At 39.0% G+C, this 13344-nt stretch overlaps 4 protein-coding genes across 4 annotated transcripts; 1 reads left to right on the top strand and 3 right to left on the bottom strand.

The window, feature by feature from the left end:
* The first annotated feature begins 633 nt into the window (after positions 1-633).
* Positions 634-3262, top strand: mgme1 (mitochondrial genome maintenance exonuclease 1). Its single transcript, XM_083897790.1, has 5 exons — positions 634-1280; positions 1422-1659; positions 1738-1870; positions 2020-2150; positions 2485-3262. The coding sequence occupies exons 1-5, from the start codon at positions 767-769 to the stop codon at positions 2522-2524; spliced, it is 1056 nt and encodes a 351-aa protein (XP_083753916.1). The 5' UTR covers positions 634-766; the 3' UTR covers positions 2525-3262.
* Positions 3263-3447: 185 nt separating this feature from the next.
* On the bottom strand, positions 3448-5425 carry LOC310934134 (glycine-N-acyltransferase-like protein 3). The gene is made up of 5 exons (XM_083897791.1): positions 5080-5425; positions 4887-4994; positions 4682-4802; positions 4166-4298; positions 3448-4062 (listed from the first exon to the last, which is right to left on the bottom strand). The coding sequence occupies exons 1-5, from the start codon at positions 5152-5154 to the stop codon at positions 3663-3665; spliced, it is 837 nt and encodes a 278-aa protein (XP_083753917.1). The 5' UTR covers positions 5155-5425; the 3' UTR covers positions 3448-3662.
* A 1358-nt stretch (positions 5426-6783) lies between these two features.
* Positions 6784-8222, bottom strand: LOC310933812 (glycine N-acyltransferase-like protein 3; the record flags this gene model as incomplete). Its single annotated transcript, XM_083897382.1, has 5 exons — positions 6784-7183; positions 7287-7419; positions 7751-7871; positions 7962-8069; positions 8148-8222. 5 exons carry the CDS (start codon positions 8220-8222, stop codon positions 6784-6786), a joined length of 837 nt encoding a protein of 278 aa, XP_083753508.1.
* A 2706-nt stretch (positions 8223-10928) lies between these two features.
* On the bottom strand, positions 10929-12350 carry LOC310933811 (glycine-N-acyltransferase-like protein 3; the record flags this gene model as incomplete). The annotated part of the gene is made up of 5 exons (XM_083897381.1): positions 10929-11328; positions 11439-11472; positions 11902-12022; positions 12105-12212; positions 12276-12350. 5 exons carry the CDS (start codon positions 12348-12350, stop codon positions 10929-10931), a joined length of 738 nt encoding a protein of 245 aa, XP_083753507.1.
* Positions 12351-13344: the final 994 nt, after the last annotated feature.

Genomic DNA, 13344 nt, shown 5'->3' with positions numbered 1-13344 from the left:
TTAAAGACGGGAATACACACTTTTTCAAGTTGCGCCATACATACTGCTGCACCAAGCTTCTCGATCGTTTGTATCATTGTGTGCATGTGTGCATTTACTGATACACAATATTATACACGAGATAGACAAATGATCGGGTTCAAAGGAAAGTACATTTCAATTTATTTTAAAGGCAATGACGATGACAAACAATAATAATAATAATAATAATAATAATAAATATGTATTATACTAAGAAAAGGTCTGTAAATAAACAACCACACAACAAACCATTTAAATGTGGTATCTATTTAAATGAATGGATATCAGTTGTTGCCTATAATCTTTTGATTTTATATTCATAAATGTTAACACCAACATCCACTGTGGTTAAAAAATTAAATAATGTGAACGAAAGATGAATAAAGACAAAAAAAGGACAGAACGGAACCGTAAGTACTGCCGCCAAGTTTGAGACCCACGGTTGTATTTCAGTGATACACTGCATCTCATGAGAAACGTAGTTCGTAGTGTTTTAAACGCAGTTACGAATTCTCACCCCAGAACTACAACTCCCAGATCCGGAAGTTGGTGTAACAGCGGAGGCGCGTCGTTTAGAAACACAGGCATGTTTGTGTCGTTCTGTGACTCGGGGACATGTTGGGGCAAGTACCGACTTCAAAATGTGTGCTAAAAACTTTGAAATAGCTGTTTATATGTATTTAACCGTATAAACCTCGACATTAAGCTATCGTCTGTTGGCGTTTTTCGCGTGAGGGTCGCCAGAATGTTTATTCGTAATCATGTGATGTGTGTTGGAGGCATCCTGTACCAGTGCACCTCCCTCCCTGTGAGAAACTTCTCTGGCTGCCGATACCTCAGCTCCCCAAAAAGACGCAGCTCATACAGTTTAGCGGGCAGTGAGCGCTACTCCTCTCTCGTAAAGTCGGTCATGTCCTCGAGAGTCAGCTCCCAAACTCCAGAGACTCTTCTTGCGGAGGATGAGCACATCTATGGACGTGTAGTCAGGGCTCATGTGCCCTCCACAGTGTCCGAGATGAGGGAACCCAAATCCCTCCATCCTTTCTTGCACCATGAAAAGACCGAAGAAACAGACGAGGCAGAGCCGGGACCTCCGCTACGGATCGTTCTGAAAAGGGGTCAAGACAGGGCGTCAATACCGAGTGTGACGCGTGTTCTTCAGCAGACTCTTTCCTCTGAACAGATCTTCTATCTGGAGAGATGGAAGAAGAAGATGATTGCAGAACTTGGAGAAGATGGATTCAAGGATTACAGTCAAAGTAAGTCTGTTAACTTACAGCAACTGATTGTTTTTTTTTGTGTCTGATCCTAATCATGAGGTTAATTACATAGTTGTTGTGAATTCATGCTTGTGTGTGAGTCTAGTGACCTAAAATCCATACCATTTTTCCCCCAAACAGACTTATTTAGGCAAGGGAAACGTTTCCATTCAGCTTTGGATGACATTATGTCGATGGATGCAACACAGAAGGACGGACAGCTTTCAGACACACCAGCGCTTCCTCCTGACATTCAGGGTTACATGGAGAGCATCTCTCACATACTGGAAGATGTTAGTGCAGTGAGAGCTATTGAAAGCACCGTACAACACGACACTTTAAAGTATCTGGGAATTGTGGATTGTGTTGCTCGCTACAGGTACGTAAAGAGTCATTTTGCAGACACAAATAGACTGTGTTCATCTTCACTACAGTTTTTTTTTTCTTTACCCTGCAGAGGTGTGCTTTGTGTTATTGACTGGAAGACGTCAGAAAAGCCAAAGCCATTCCTGAGCAACACGTACGACAACCCCATTCAAGTGGCAGCCTATGCTGGGGCTCTGAACGACGACGGCAACTACAAATACCAGGTGTTCTATTGAGATGCACTGATCTTTCATTCCCAGAGTTTCACCCACGTTGTTGTTGTTGTTGTTATTTATTATTTAAAGAATGAATATAAAATCATTAATCTTTGTGATCAGCATATGTCAGACTAACAGATTGGTTCCTCCTGCAGGTTGACCATGGACTCATTGTAGTGGCCTACAAGGACGGCTCACCGGCCCACGCTCATCAGTTGAGCTCAGAGCTGATGCTGCAGTACTGGAACACTTGGCTGCAACGTCTTGAGAAGTTCACAGAACTGAGGTAAACCCATCAGATCATTATGTTGTTCCCCCCTTCCTTTAAAATACTGAATGTTCTGTTGACTCACATGGAAATGCTTTCATACTATTCACAACAGTAATTTCGTTCATTCAAATTCAACGTATAGTTGACTAATAATTGGTGAATCAAGAGGTAGAACATTTGAGTTAATGTACTGTAAAAAACAACAACATTATTAATTAAAATCATTAGTATTACAATTTACAAATTGAATGTAAGTTACAACTAGCACCAATGCAGCCTGGACAGTATGAAATCTGCTGCTGTTAAATGGGCACAATATTTACATTATGAATTCATCTTTTCATTACAGTTCCAGTCATGTGTCAAGTGCCTCTTCGCATAAGAAATGAGATGTTGAAGAGAGTTCTGTAAGTACATCTCAAAGAAGGTTCTGAACCCAAAGGAAATGTATAACCATGCTTACCATGCTGTAGGATGTCACACTTATCTCGCCCCTTTTCTGTGCTGCAAATGTGAGTTACTAGATTATTAGAAGCTCATTAGAATAAACAGAAAAGAAACGGCCTTACATTAGACTATCACTGTTGTCTTTTTTTTTCTGTGTCCCAGCTTAATGTATCTCCTGGTGGGAACTGTGGCACTAATGCTGCGTTCCAGAGCCCATCCAAACAAATGGGATGTGGGACTTATCCTACCTGAATTGTACTAGCTCCTACTTCAAAGCGTTCCAGCAATTGAAGTCGAATGTTAGAAAACATGGACGATCGCGGCGCTTTAGATTTATGTTTGAAGAGTCATTTTGACTGTCAGCAATTCAGTCTACTTCCATAAACCAGCAAGCCGTATATATGTAAAAGCCATACATATAACGTCATGAGTATACTTTTACGGTAGCCCTACATATCTTCATGCTAACGGATAACGACAACGACTTAATTTCACGCCATAACATGAACAACAAGTTGTGATAAAATTGCTGTGTCTAAAACAACTCTACACGCAGAAAAGTAAAGTTTATAGCCTATTCATGTGACTCCATGGGAGCCGCCATTATTCTCCGTCATTTTGGTGAAGGCGGGGTAGGTCGATCAGCCCCGACTTTGCGAGTAGGAGGTCCCACTTCGACAGTCATTCAAGTGCACTTTTTCTCGTTGGAGGTAGGATAAGTCCCACGTCCAACTGGTTTGGATGGGCTCTGGAATGCAGCAATAGTCAGACCAGTGTTGTATAGCTGTATATGTTTTAGTTGGACTATCACAGGTATTTGTTTTTGTTTTCTAATTAAGTATTGACTACTTGCATTTTATCTGATTTTATCTGAACGCCCTTAGAGGTCCAGTGTAAAGCCCATCGCTCTGGAGCTGGATGGCTTTACAGGACCATAAAGTGGATGAGGAGGATGTCCTGGAATTTCCTGTGGTGGACCATGGTGAGGCACGACATGATGATCCAGGTGAAGATGGAGGTGCCCAAATACTTAAACTCAAGTCAAAATCCCAAGCATGGAAAAAAACAACGGTGACAAAATCAGTAATTGAAATGAAACCACCCTGCCCTGTATGAGGGATCCTCAGTGAAGCCAAGGTTTTTAAAGAGCCTGTAGGAAATGATGCTCTCTTCCTCGATGAAGCAGTAGACTGGGTGGCCCTCAGCACTGAGTCTTTTAGCCATAGTGCTGACAAGAACTTTTGCATACCCTTTCCCTCTGTGCTCTGGTAGAGTGTGCAACATGCCCATGGCACAGTACTCGTACAACAGAATCCAGGACACCGGCTGATCCAGTTCATCAGTGATGCAGTATGATGGATAATTGCTAATGAAATGTTTAATGGTGTTGTAAGTCTGCTCACTCCCTCCAAACTTCCAGGTTTTATTCACCAAGTCAACATGGGAAAGGTCAAGGGATGAAATCCTTGATTCAAGATCACTGCAGGGAAAGAGACATTTATGATAGCCTTACTTAAACAGGAAAACTTAGACTTTCTTATACAGATTTTAGTGAAAAATCTTGTGAACTTTTAAGAGCGTACTTATCAACTGTTGGTGCGAGAAGATGGCTGCTGTCTGCCAAATACATGAGGTGAACCACATTCAACTGTCGAAACCTAACATCTCTCTCAGAAGACACTTCTTTAAGCATGGGTGCTTGGGACAAGTCAAATCCTGAAGTTAAAAAATAAAGATTTGAAAACATTTACCATATTATGAGTCAAATATACTTCAAATAGCAAAAGTGAAAGTATGCACTGCAGAAAAAAAAATTAAACATGTAGTTGCTTGTGACATATTCTTACTGTGATAATAAATATATTTTTTAACATTGTCAAAGTTGCAGAATTCTGTTTGTAATGTAGAAACCGCAAAGTGGTTCAACACATAACTCAGAAATGTATTGAAGCACAATAACTATTTATGCACAGTGTATTTTGTGTACTCTTTGTGTCTCTGTCCCACTGTATGATGGGGTTAATAAAGTATTCTTCATTTGATCAAACTGCATTTAGAGGATATTACACCACAGAGTTCTGTTGTGACAGTGCTCTCACCTCCTGTCATGAAATCTGAACTCCAGTCTAGTACATTCTCTTTCATCAGCATTTTTCTTAAAGCCTGTTCCTCAGTGCTGAAACATGCCACCCTTTTCCTGGACTCCAGGGGACCTTTGATCTGTGAAGTAAGAACAAGTATGTATATGTATCAAACTCATGTGGCACAGAAAAAAATAGCTTATTTCTAGTGAGATGAACTCACCTTAGGTTCAGGTCGGCAAATGATGACCTTAAACTTGGGCCATGAATCAACAACTACCTCCTGTGTAGTTGGTTTGTTCCTGTTTATTTTATAAAGGTATCCATAGACCTAAAAAAACAACAACAATCGAAATTCAAAAATTAGGACAGCAGTGGTTTACAGGTGTACCATAAATGCATGTAAGTTTAAATACCTTATAACTCTCAGGTAGATGTTTTAACAGAACTCCTTCTGCAATCTGCAGTTCGTCTTTGTTCAGGATCTTCATGTTTAGTTGGCGGAAGTTGACTGACTCACAAGTTACTCATAAGCAAACATCCAAGGCCTTGAGACTGAAAAACAACAACAACCGTAGCTTTCGCCGACCAAACTGCCGTCCTCGTCTTCCGTGATCCCGTATGAGGACACGTTTACCAGACAAGTTTCTTTTGTATTGTCTTGTAATTATAGACGTCGTATACCTTCTGCGGTTAGCGGTACGCGTGACGCGCAGTCAGCAGCTGTGCGTTAGCCTCTCGTCTCGGTGCCACGGTGACAGACACTCTTCTCCTGCACCCGTTTCTGCCACAACCATATCACAGCGCCTCGTGTCTTGTGCGTCACGGATGATTTTGGAGCCCAGGGAACCGTGCGAGGTTACCGACGAGCTGCCCTGTCAGGCCAGCCGCCTATAGCTGCGGGCGGCGCAAACATACGGCCCGCGGGCCAAAACCGGATCCACCAGTAGGTCCAATCCGGCCCACAGGATTAAATTTTTTTTTGTTTGTTTTAATTTTCATAAAATGCTATATTTTACAGTGTGAGATACCTGTGACTAAATAGTTTGTGCCTTTTGTTGATTCACTGTGATCACTACGCTTTCATGCACATGTGTAATTATCTTCTTTGCTGCAGTTACTTAAGTACAACATTAACGTATCTGCAATTTATTTATATTTCTGGCAATTTTTTACTTCTACTCCTCTACATTTCCTCTAACTGTCTTTGTTACTCATTACTACCAAATAAAATCAGAAGAAGAAGAAGAGTTGGTATTATGGTCTGTATTTATACAGAGATTTGCTAGTCTTGATGAGCTGCTTTACGTTACAGTTTTCACCCATTCACACATTTTTCTCAAGGACACAGACTAGCAGAGCCAGGAATTGAATCCTTACCTTTCCAGTTGAAAGACAACTCGCCCTACCACTGAGCCACAGTGGCTCAATCCTATAACTTCTGACTCCTAACCTCCTACATTTTACATCAGAAAATGACATTTGATACTGAAGTACAGTAAATGTCATATACTTTAGGACTTTTACTTAAGTTATATTCTTTTTTTTCTTTTTTTAAAGTGACTTCAACTTCTACCAAAGTCATTTTCGGAACATACTTGTACTTTTACTCAAGTATCACTTTCAGGTACTTTATACAAGACTGGTAAAGAGTAATATTGTTGAAATTGCATTTATTTTCCTCAGGAAATTTTCGGTTTCTACATCATTTGTTTTGTAAAAAAAGATACATCATTAAAGTTCTTATGCTAGTATTTTACTGGTCCGGCCCACTTGAGATCAAATTGTGCTGTTTGTGGCCCCCCATATTAAACTGAGTTTGTCACCCCTGCACTAGACTCATCAATCACTTTTAGCTGAGCCACAACTTGGTAGGGTGGATTTTTTTTTTTTTTTTTTAACAACTAGAACACAAAGTGTGAGAAAGTAAATGGCTTTTTATCTAAATCATTGTGTTCTTCGACCGACTCACATCAAGACTGTGTTCTCTCACCTTTACTGTTTTATCCTTTACACAAATAAGTGTCAAAGTAAATATGAGAACAGATATATTTAGAAATTTGCTGGTGATACAGTCATTTGTGAGTCTGATTCACAAGTTGTGAAAAAAAGTGACAAAATCAGTAATTTAAACGAAACCACCCTGCCCTGTATGAGGGATCCTCAGTGAAGCCAAGGTTTTTAAAGAGCCTGTAGGAAGTCACGTTCTCTTCCTCGATGAAGCAGTAGACTGGGTGGCCCTCAGCACTGAGTCTTTTTGCCATAGTGCTGACAAGAACTTTTGCATAACCTTTCCCTCTGTGCTCTGGTAGAGTGTACAACATGCCCATGGCACAGTCGTCGTACAACAGAATCCAGGACACCGGCTGATCCAGTTCATCAGTGATGCAGTATGATGGATAATTGCTAATGAAATGTTTAATGGTGTTGTAAGTCTGCTCACTCCCTCCATACTTCCAGGTTTTATTCACCAAGTCAACATGGGAAAGGTCAAGGGATGAAATCCTTGATTCAAGATCACTGCAGGGAAAGAGACATGTATGATAGCCTTACTTGAACAGGAAAACTTCGACTTTCTTATACAGATTTGAGTGAAAAATCGTATTAAATGTTAAGAGCGTACTTATCAACTGTTGGTGTGAGAAGATGGCTGCTGTCTGCCAAATACATGAGGTGAACCACACAGGTGTATCTAAACCTAACATCTCTCTCAGAAGACACTTCTTTAAGCATGGGTGCTTGGGACAAGTCAAATCCTGAAGTTAAAAAAAGAAAGATTTGAAAACATTTACCATATTAAGAGTCAAATATACTTCAAATAGCAAAAGTGAAAGTATGCACTGCAGAAAAACTTAAATGTGACACATCGTTTGTAATATGGAAACTACAACAATAATGAGGCAAAGTGGTTCAACACATAACTCAGAAATGTATTGAAGCACAATAACTATTCATGCACAGTGTATTTTGTGTACTCTTTGTGTTTCTGTTACACTGTATGATGGGGTTAATAAAGTATTCTTCATTTGATCAAACTGCATTTAGAGGACTTTACACCACAGAGTTCTGTCGTGACAGTGCTCTCACCTCCTGTCATGAAATCTGAACTCCAGTCCAGTACATTCTCTTCCATCAGCATTTTTCTTAAAGCCTGCTCCTCAGTGCTGTAACATGCCACCACTTTCTCAGACTCCAGGACACCTTTGATCTGTGAAGTAAGAACAAACCCCCCATGGATCAAACTCATGTGGCATAGACAAAAAAATCAAATGCATTTTTTCTGGTGAGATGAACTCACCTTAGGATCAGGTCGACAAATGATGACCTTAAACTTGGGCCATGAATCAACAACTAAGTCCTGTGTAGTTGGTTTGTTCCTGTTTATGTTATAAAGGTATCCATAGACCTAAAAAAAAAAAAAAAAAAAAAAATTAGGGCTGCAGTGGTTTACAGGTGTACCAAAAATACATGCAGGTTTAAATACCTTATAACTCTCAGGTAGATGTTTTAACAGAACTCCTTCTGCAATCTGCAGTTCGTTTTTGTTCAGGATCTTCATGTTTAGTTGGTGGAAGTTGACTGACTCACATGTAGGTCCAAAGTCCGGGCTTCTTCAGTAAATAATAAGTGATTATCCACTTTGTTTCGGCCTTGAGACTGAAAAAAACAAAAAAAACAACCCAGCTTGGCTGATCAAAATGCAGTAGTTGTCTTCTGTGATCCTGTATGAGGACAAGTTTACAAGACAAGCTTCTTTTGTATTGTCTTGTAATTATATATGTCATATAAATTTGTCGGTTAGCTGTGCGCATGAAAGATACATATCAGAAAATGACCTTTGATACTGAAGGACAGTAAATGTCATATTCTTTAAGACTTTTACTTGGGAGGGAGGGGGTGAGAAGAGCAGTTTGTTGTAAATTTCAGCCTCTCCTCTAGATGTCACTATAAACTACTTACTTCACCTTTAACTGATCTGCGCAAAGACACTTTGCTGATCCCATCACATCATTTTGCACACTGTCAACATAAAGAAAATAAAAATGGTGTAAAATGTTATAGATAAGTGACTTTCTTCAAGATAGAAGGAATAATACTGAGAAGAGCTAGATTTGAAGAAGAGGATTTTCACCCAGCTTCTGACCCTGCCATCACCTAAGTGGACGGAGCGCCGCCTACTGCTTTCCTCCTCTCCTACACACACACCGCACATCGGAATCCATCCTGCTCCAACAAGGTTATGGGGGTCTTTTCAACGTTAACGTCACCCTGTTAAGTAATTCTGTTTTGAAAGCCTCTTAAGAGTTAATGAAAATGATTTGCCTCCATTGAACCACACTGTCTCCAGCATGTCCAACTCCTATTCTTGTAGTCTTAAAATATCTTAAACATTTAAACAAGCAATGTTCTCTCCAATCCATGTAATTAGTCGAGGACCACTGGAAGATGCAACCCCCCCCCCCCAAGTTTCCTCAGAAAGCCTTATTCCTGCTTCTTGTTTCCCACTTGTCTTTAATATATAAGGTGTTTTCAGTTTTAGTAGAAAAGAAGGCATTATACAATTTAGAAATGGACTTATTTTTAAGATAATGTACCTGGAGTTATCTGAAATAGTCACTTTGTAATAGGCCATGTTTGTCCCGCAAAGACTGAACACTCTGTATCTTACTGATGTGTGTGGATGAGAGATAGACAGGTTGTAAGTCCTTTCCTTGCCCAAGTTTCTTTTATCCGTTCTATTGGGGATGAATTCTGAATCAAGATCACAGCATCACAAGCATCACAACATAGTTTTTATTGTTATTCCTATACATTGTATGTATATATCCTTTCAAGAATTTCCTCACTGGGATCAATAAGTATACTGATTCTGATTCTAGATACAGATTACCTTATAGATAAGCCTAATCCTAACCCTAGAATCATCAATAAGACTTGTCACCATGTTTTTCATAATGTCTCAAAGTTTCAAAATAATGTGTCTCTGAGAATGTAGACATATTATTAGAGTTGTGAACAGAAGCCTATCTACCTGTATTCAAAGTATATTTAGCATTAAAATATTCCAAATTCTGAATATATTTATGCTGAAAGAGGATTTATCATAATTAGCACACTACTTGTGAATTTTGAGAAGGTGAAAGCACTTAATATCATAACTGTCCTTATACCACTATTATATTAACTAATCTTAGACCTTCCACGAAAAGAAGAACAGAAACAAGTAAATACGTTATTAATAATAACAAGAATAATGTATAATTGGACATTTCAAGTTTATTTTATTTTTACAAGAGCTTGTGTTCTAGAAGATATAACAATTTAAATATCCTGATTTTTAATGTAATACAATGGTTAGTATTTGTGTGAAGTACTTGTTTGGGATGGAGTTGCTAAATAGTTCAAAAGATAATTGTCTAGAACTATTAAATGCACTCTGTGTCATGGTTAACAGATCTTAATCTACAGATCTAATCTGCTATTGTTCTTACTCCATTTTGCATTTATCTATTTTCCCATAAGTCATATCTGTCCATACCTTAACTGACATGACATGTAGTAACTAAATCTAGGCTCCTTGTTCGTGAAACAATTGAAAGATGAAGTCACTTTGTTGACAATGGTAAACTGAAGGATTGTTAGGGATTGTTAATACAGGCCACTTGTCGTGGGCCTGCTAATTCTACTGTGTTTGAGTAGAAACTTGATGTTGTTGGTTTAGCAAAAATTAAGGTTTTATTAATAAAGTTATGTAAATTTAAACACAAATCAAACACTATAAACTAAAGGAGGAGGAGGAGGCTATTCCCAAACAAAATACAAAAAAACCACAAACCAAAATACATAAAGGGAATAGCTCCTCTATATCAGGCTCAGGGCCTTCAACGGGAGTAACACACAAACAAAAGGAACAACTCAAAAATCTGGCATGTATGCCGAACTAAAATACAACTAACAACCAAACTAGTGCACACAAATGCTTACAATACACAAAACAAGTCAAGATACGAATGCTTAAGCTGGTGAGACAGAGCGACAATGGGGTCAACTGCTCATGTGAAGCACAACAACTAGAACACAAAGTGTGAGAAAGTAAATGGCTTTTTATCTAAATCATTGTTTTTTTTATCTAAATCAAAGACTGTGTTCTCTCACCTTTACTGTTTTATTTTAAGTAAATATGAGAACAGACATATTTAGAAATTTGCTGGTGATACAGTAATTTGTGAGTCTGATGCACAAGTTTTGAAAAAAAGTGACAAAATCAGTAATTGAAATGAAACCACCCTGCCCTGTATGTGGGATCCTCAGTGAAGCCAAGGTTTTTAAAGAGCCTGGAGGAAGCCACGTTCTCCTCATCGATGAAGCAGTAGACTGGGTGGCCCTCAGCACTGAGTCTTTTAACCATAGTGCTGACAAGAACTTTTGCATACCCTTTCCCTCTGTGCTCTGGCAGAGTGTACAACATGCCCATGGCACAGTAGTCGTACAACAGAATCCAGGACACCGGCTGATCCAGTTCATCAGTGATGCAGTACGACGGATAATTGCTAATGAACTGTTTAATGGTGTTGTAAGTCTGCTCACTCCCTCCAAACCTCCAGGTTTTATTCACCAAGTCAACATGGGAAAGGTCAAGGGATGAAATCCTTGATTCAAGATCACTGCAGGGAAGAGACATTTATGATAGCCTTACTTAAACAGGAAAACTTAGACTTTCTTATATAGATTTGCATGAGAATTTCTCAAGTGTACTAAAATGTTAAGAGCGTACTTATCAACTGTTGGTGCGAGAAGATGGCTGCTGTCTGCCAAATACACAAGGTGAACCACATTCAACTGTCGAAACCTAACATCTCTCCCAGAAGACACTTCTTTAAGCATGGGTGCTTGGGACAAGTCAAATCCTGAAGTTAATAAAATAAAGATTTGAAAACATTTACCATATTATGAGTCAAATATACTTCAAATAGCAAAAGTGAAAGTATGCACTGCAGAAAAACTTAAATGTGACACATCATTTGTAATGTAGAAACTACAACAATAATGAGGCAAAGTGGTTCAACACATAACTCAGAAATGTATTGAAGTACAATAACTATTATGCACAGTGTATTTTGTGTACTCTTTGTGTCTCTGTCACACTGTATGATGGGGTTAATAAAGTATTCTTCATTTGATCAAACTGCATTTAGAGGATATTACACCACAGAGTTCTGTCGTGACAGTGCTCTCACCTTCTGTCATGAAATCTGAACTCCAGTCTAGTACATTCTCATCCATCAGCATTTTTCTTAAAGCCTGTTCCTCAGTGCTGTAACATACCACCATTTTGCTGGACTCCACGGGACCTTTGATCTGTAAAATAAGAACAAATCCCCCATGGATCAAACTCATGTGACATAGAAAAAATAAGTTATTTCTGGTGAGATGAACTCACCTTAGGATCAGGTCGGCAAATGATGACCTTAAACTTGGGCCATGAATCAACAACTAAGTCCTGTGTAGTTGGTTTGTTCCTGTTTATGTTATAAAGGTATCCATAGACCTAAAAAAACACAACAATCTAAAAAAGTGCTGCAGTGGTTTACATGCATGCAAGTTTAAATACCTTATAACTCTGAGGTAGATGTTTCAACAGAACTCCTTCTGCAATCTGCAGTTCGTTTTTGTTCAGGATCTTCATGTTTAGTTGGTGGAAGTTGACTGAATGGCTGGTTTTCAAAAAGACCTTGAGTCAGAAAAAACAAGCAGCTTTGCTGATCAAAACGCAGTCGTCGTCTTCTGTGATCCTGTGTGAGGGTACGTTCACAAGATGAGTTTCTTTATGCTGTCTTGGAATTATATAGGCTGCTGTGCGTGGATATGTTAGCCTCTCGTCAGAGATGTTTTGGCGCCCATGGAACCATGCAGTTATTAGAGATAGGTAGCAGCGTGGTTAACAATGTCCTTCCCTGTCTTAGATAGACTCATCAAGCCCTTTCAGCTGAACCACAATTTTGTATGGTGGAATTAAAATTTTTTAACAAATAGAATGAATCATTATCTGAATCATTGTGTTCTTTGACCGGCTGACGTCAAGGCTGTGTTCTTAAGCCTTTATTTTTTTATGCTTTACACAAATATGTGCCAAAGTAAATATGAGAACAGACATATTTTGAAATTTGCTGTAAAGATATGCGTATGGAAATCGAAATCGCGATACTCAGAGCCACAAACCTTGTCTCGTGGCATGAGAAAACGGAATCGTGAAACGCCCTTTCTAACTCTGAGTTATTTTTCCAGTCAGCCACATGATATGAGCTGTTAGTGCTACCAAACTTTTCAAATTACTATTATGTTTATGAGAGGTGTCAAATGATCGCGTTAATTGTGATTAATTAATTACAGTCATAATTAACATGTTGTTTTTTAATCGCGTTAATCTCTTCTTTACTGACATCAGCTAAAAGCTCATATAAACTATTCTTATGTTCACAAAACACAGCTTAAACACCGATGGATCAAACAGCAGGAGCGGGAAAAAAAACTTTACGGCGCACATGTTTAAAAGCGGCAACGGAAACAGCGGGAATTCACAGATTCCAGCGGTACCATTTTTATCACTCTGCGGCCGAGATTCACGGATTCAGCCCCAAAATAAGAGCAAAACAACAACTGACTTTCAAGAAATACAAGCG

This window comes from Microchirus variegatus (assembly GCF_963457635.1).
Source record: "Microchirus variegatus genome assembly, chromosome: 11".
NCBI classification, from domain to species: Eukaryota; Metazoa; Chordata; class Actinopteri; order Pleuronectiformes; family Soleidae; genus Microchirus; species Microchirus variegatus.
The sequence above is the reverse complement of the archived record's forward strand: the minus strand, read 5'-3'. Positions and strand labels throughout refer to the sequence as shown.

What these genes read in the sequence shown, in the direction of transcription:
- mgme1 (XM_083897790.1), top strand. Translation starts at nt 767, where the DNA reads ATGTTTATTCGTAATCATGTGATGTGTGTTGGAGGCATCCTGTACCAG. An exon ending in GATTGTGTTGCTCGCTACAG is followed by an intron (nt 1,660 to 1,737) that starts GTACGTAAAGAG and finishes TTTACCCTGCAG; the next exon opens with AGGTGTGCTTTGTGTTATTG. An exon ending in GAGAAGTTCACAGAACTGAG is followed by an intron (nt 2,151 to 2,484) that starts GTAAACCCATCA and finishes TTTTCATTACAG; the next exon opens with TTCCAGTCATGTGTCAAGTG.
- LOC310934134 (XM_083897791.1), bottom strand. Translation starts at nt 5,154, where the DNA reads ATGAAGATCCTGAACAAAGACGAACTGCAGATTGCAGAAGGAGTTCTG. An exon ending in ATCTACCTGAGAGTTATAAG is followed by an intron (nt 4,995 to 5,079) that starts GTATTTAAACTT and finishes TTGTTTTTTTAG; the next exon opens with GTCTATGGATACCTTTATAA. An exon ending in TTTGCCGACCTGAACCTAAG is followed by an intron (nt 4,803 to 4,886) that starts GTGAGTTCATCT and finishes CTTACTTCACAG; the next exon opens with ATCAAAGGTCCCCTGGAGTC.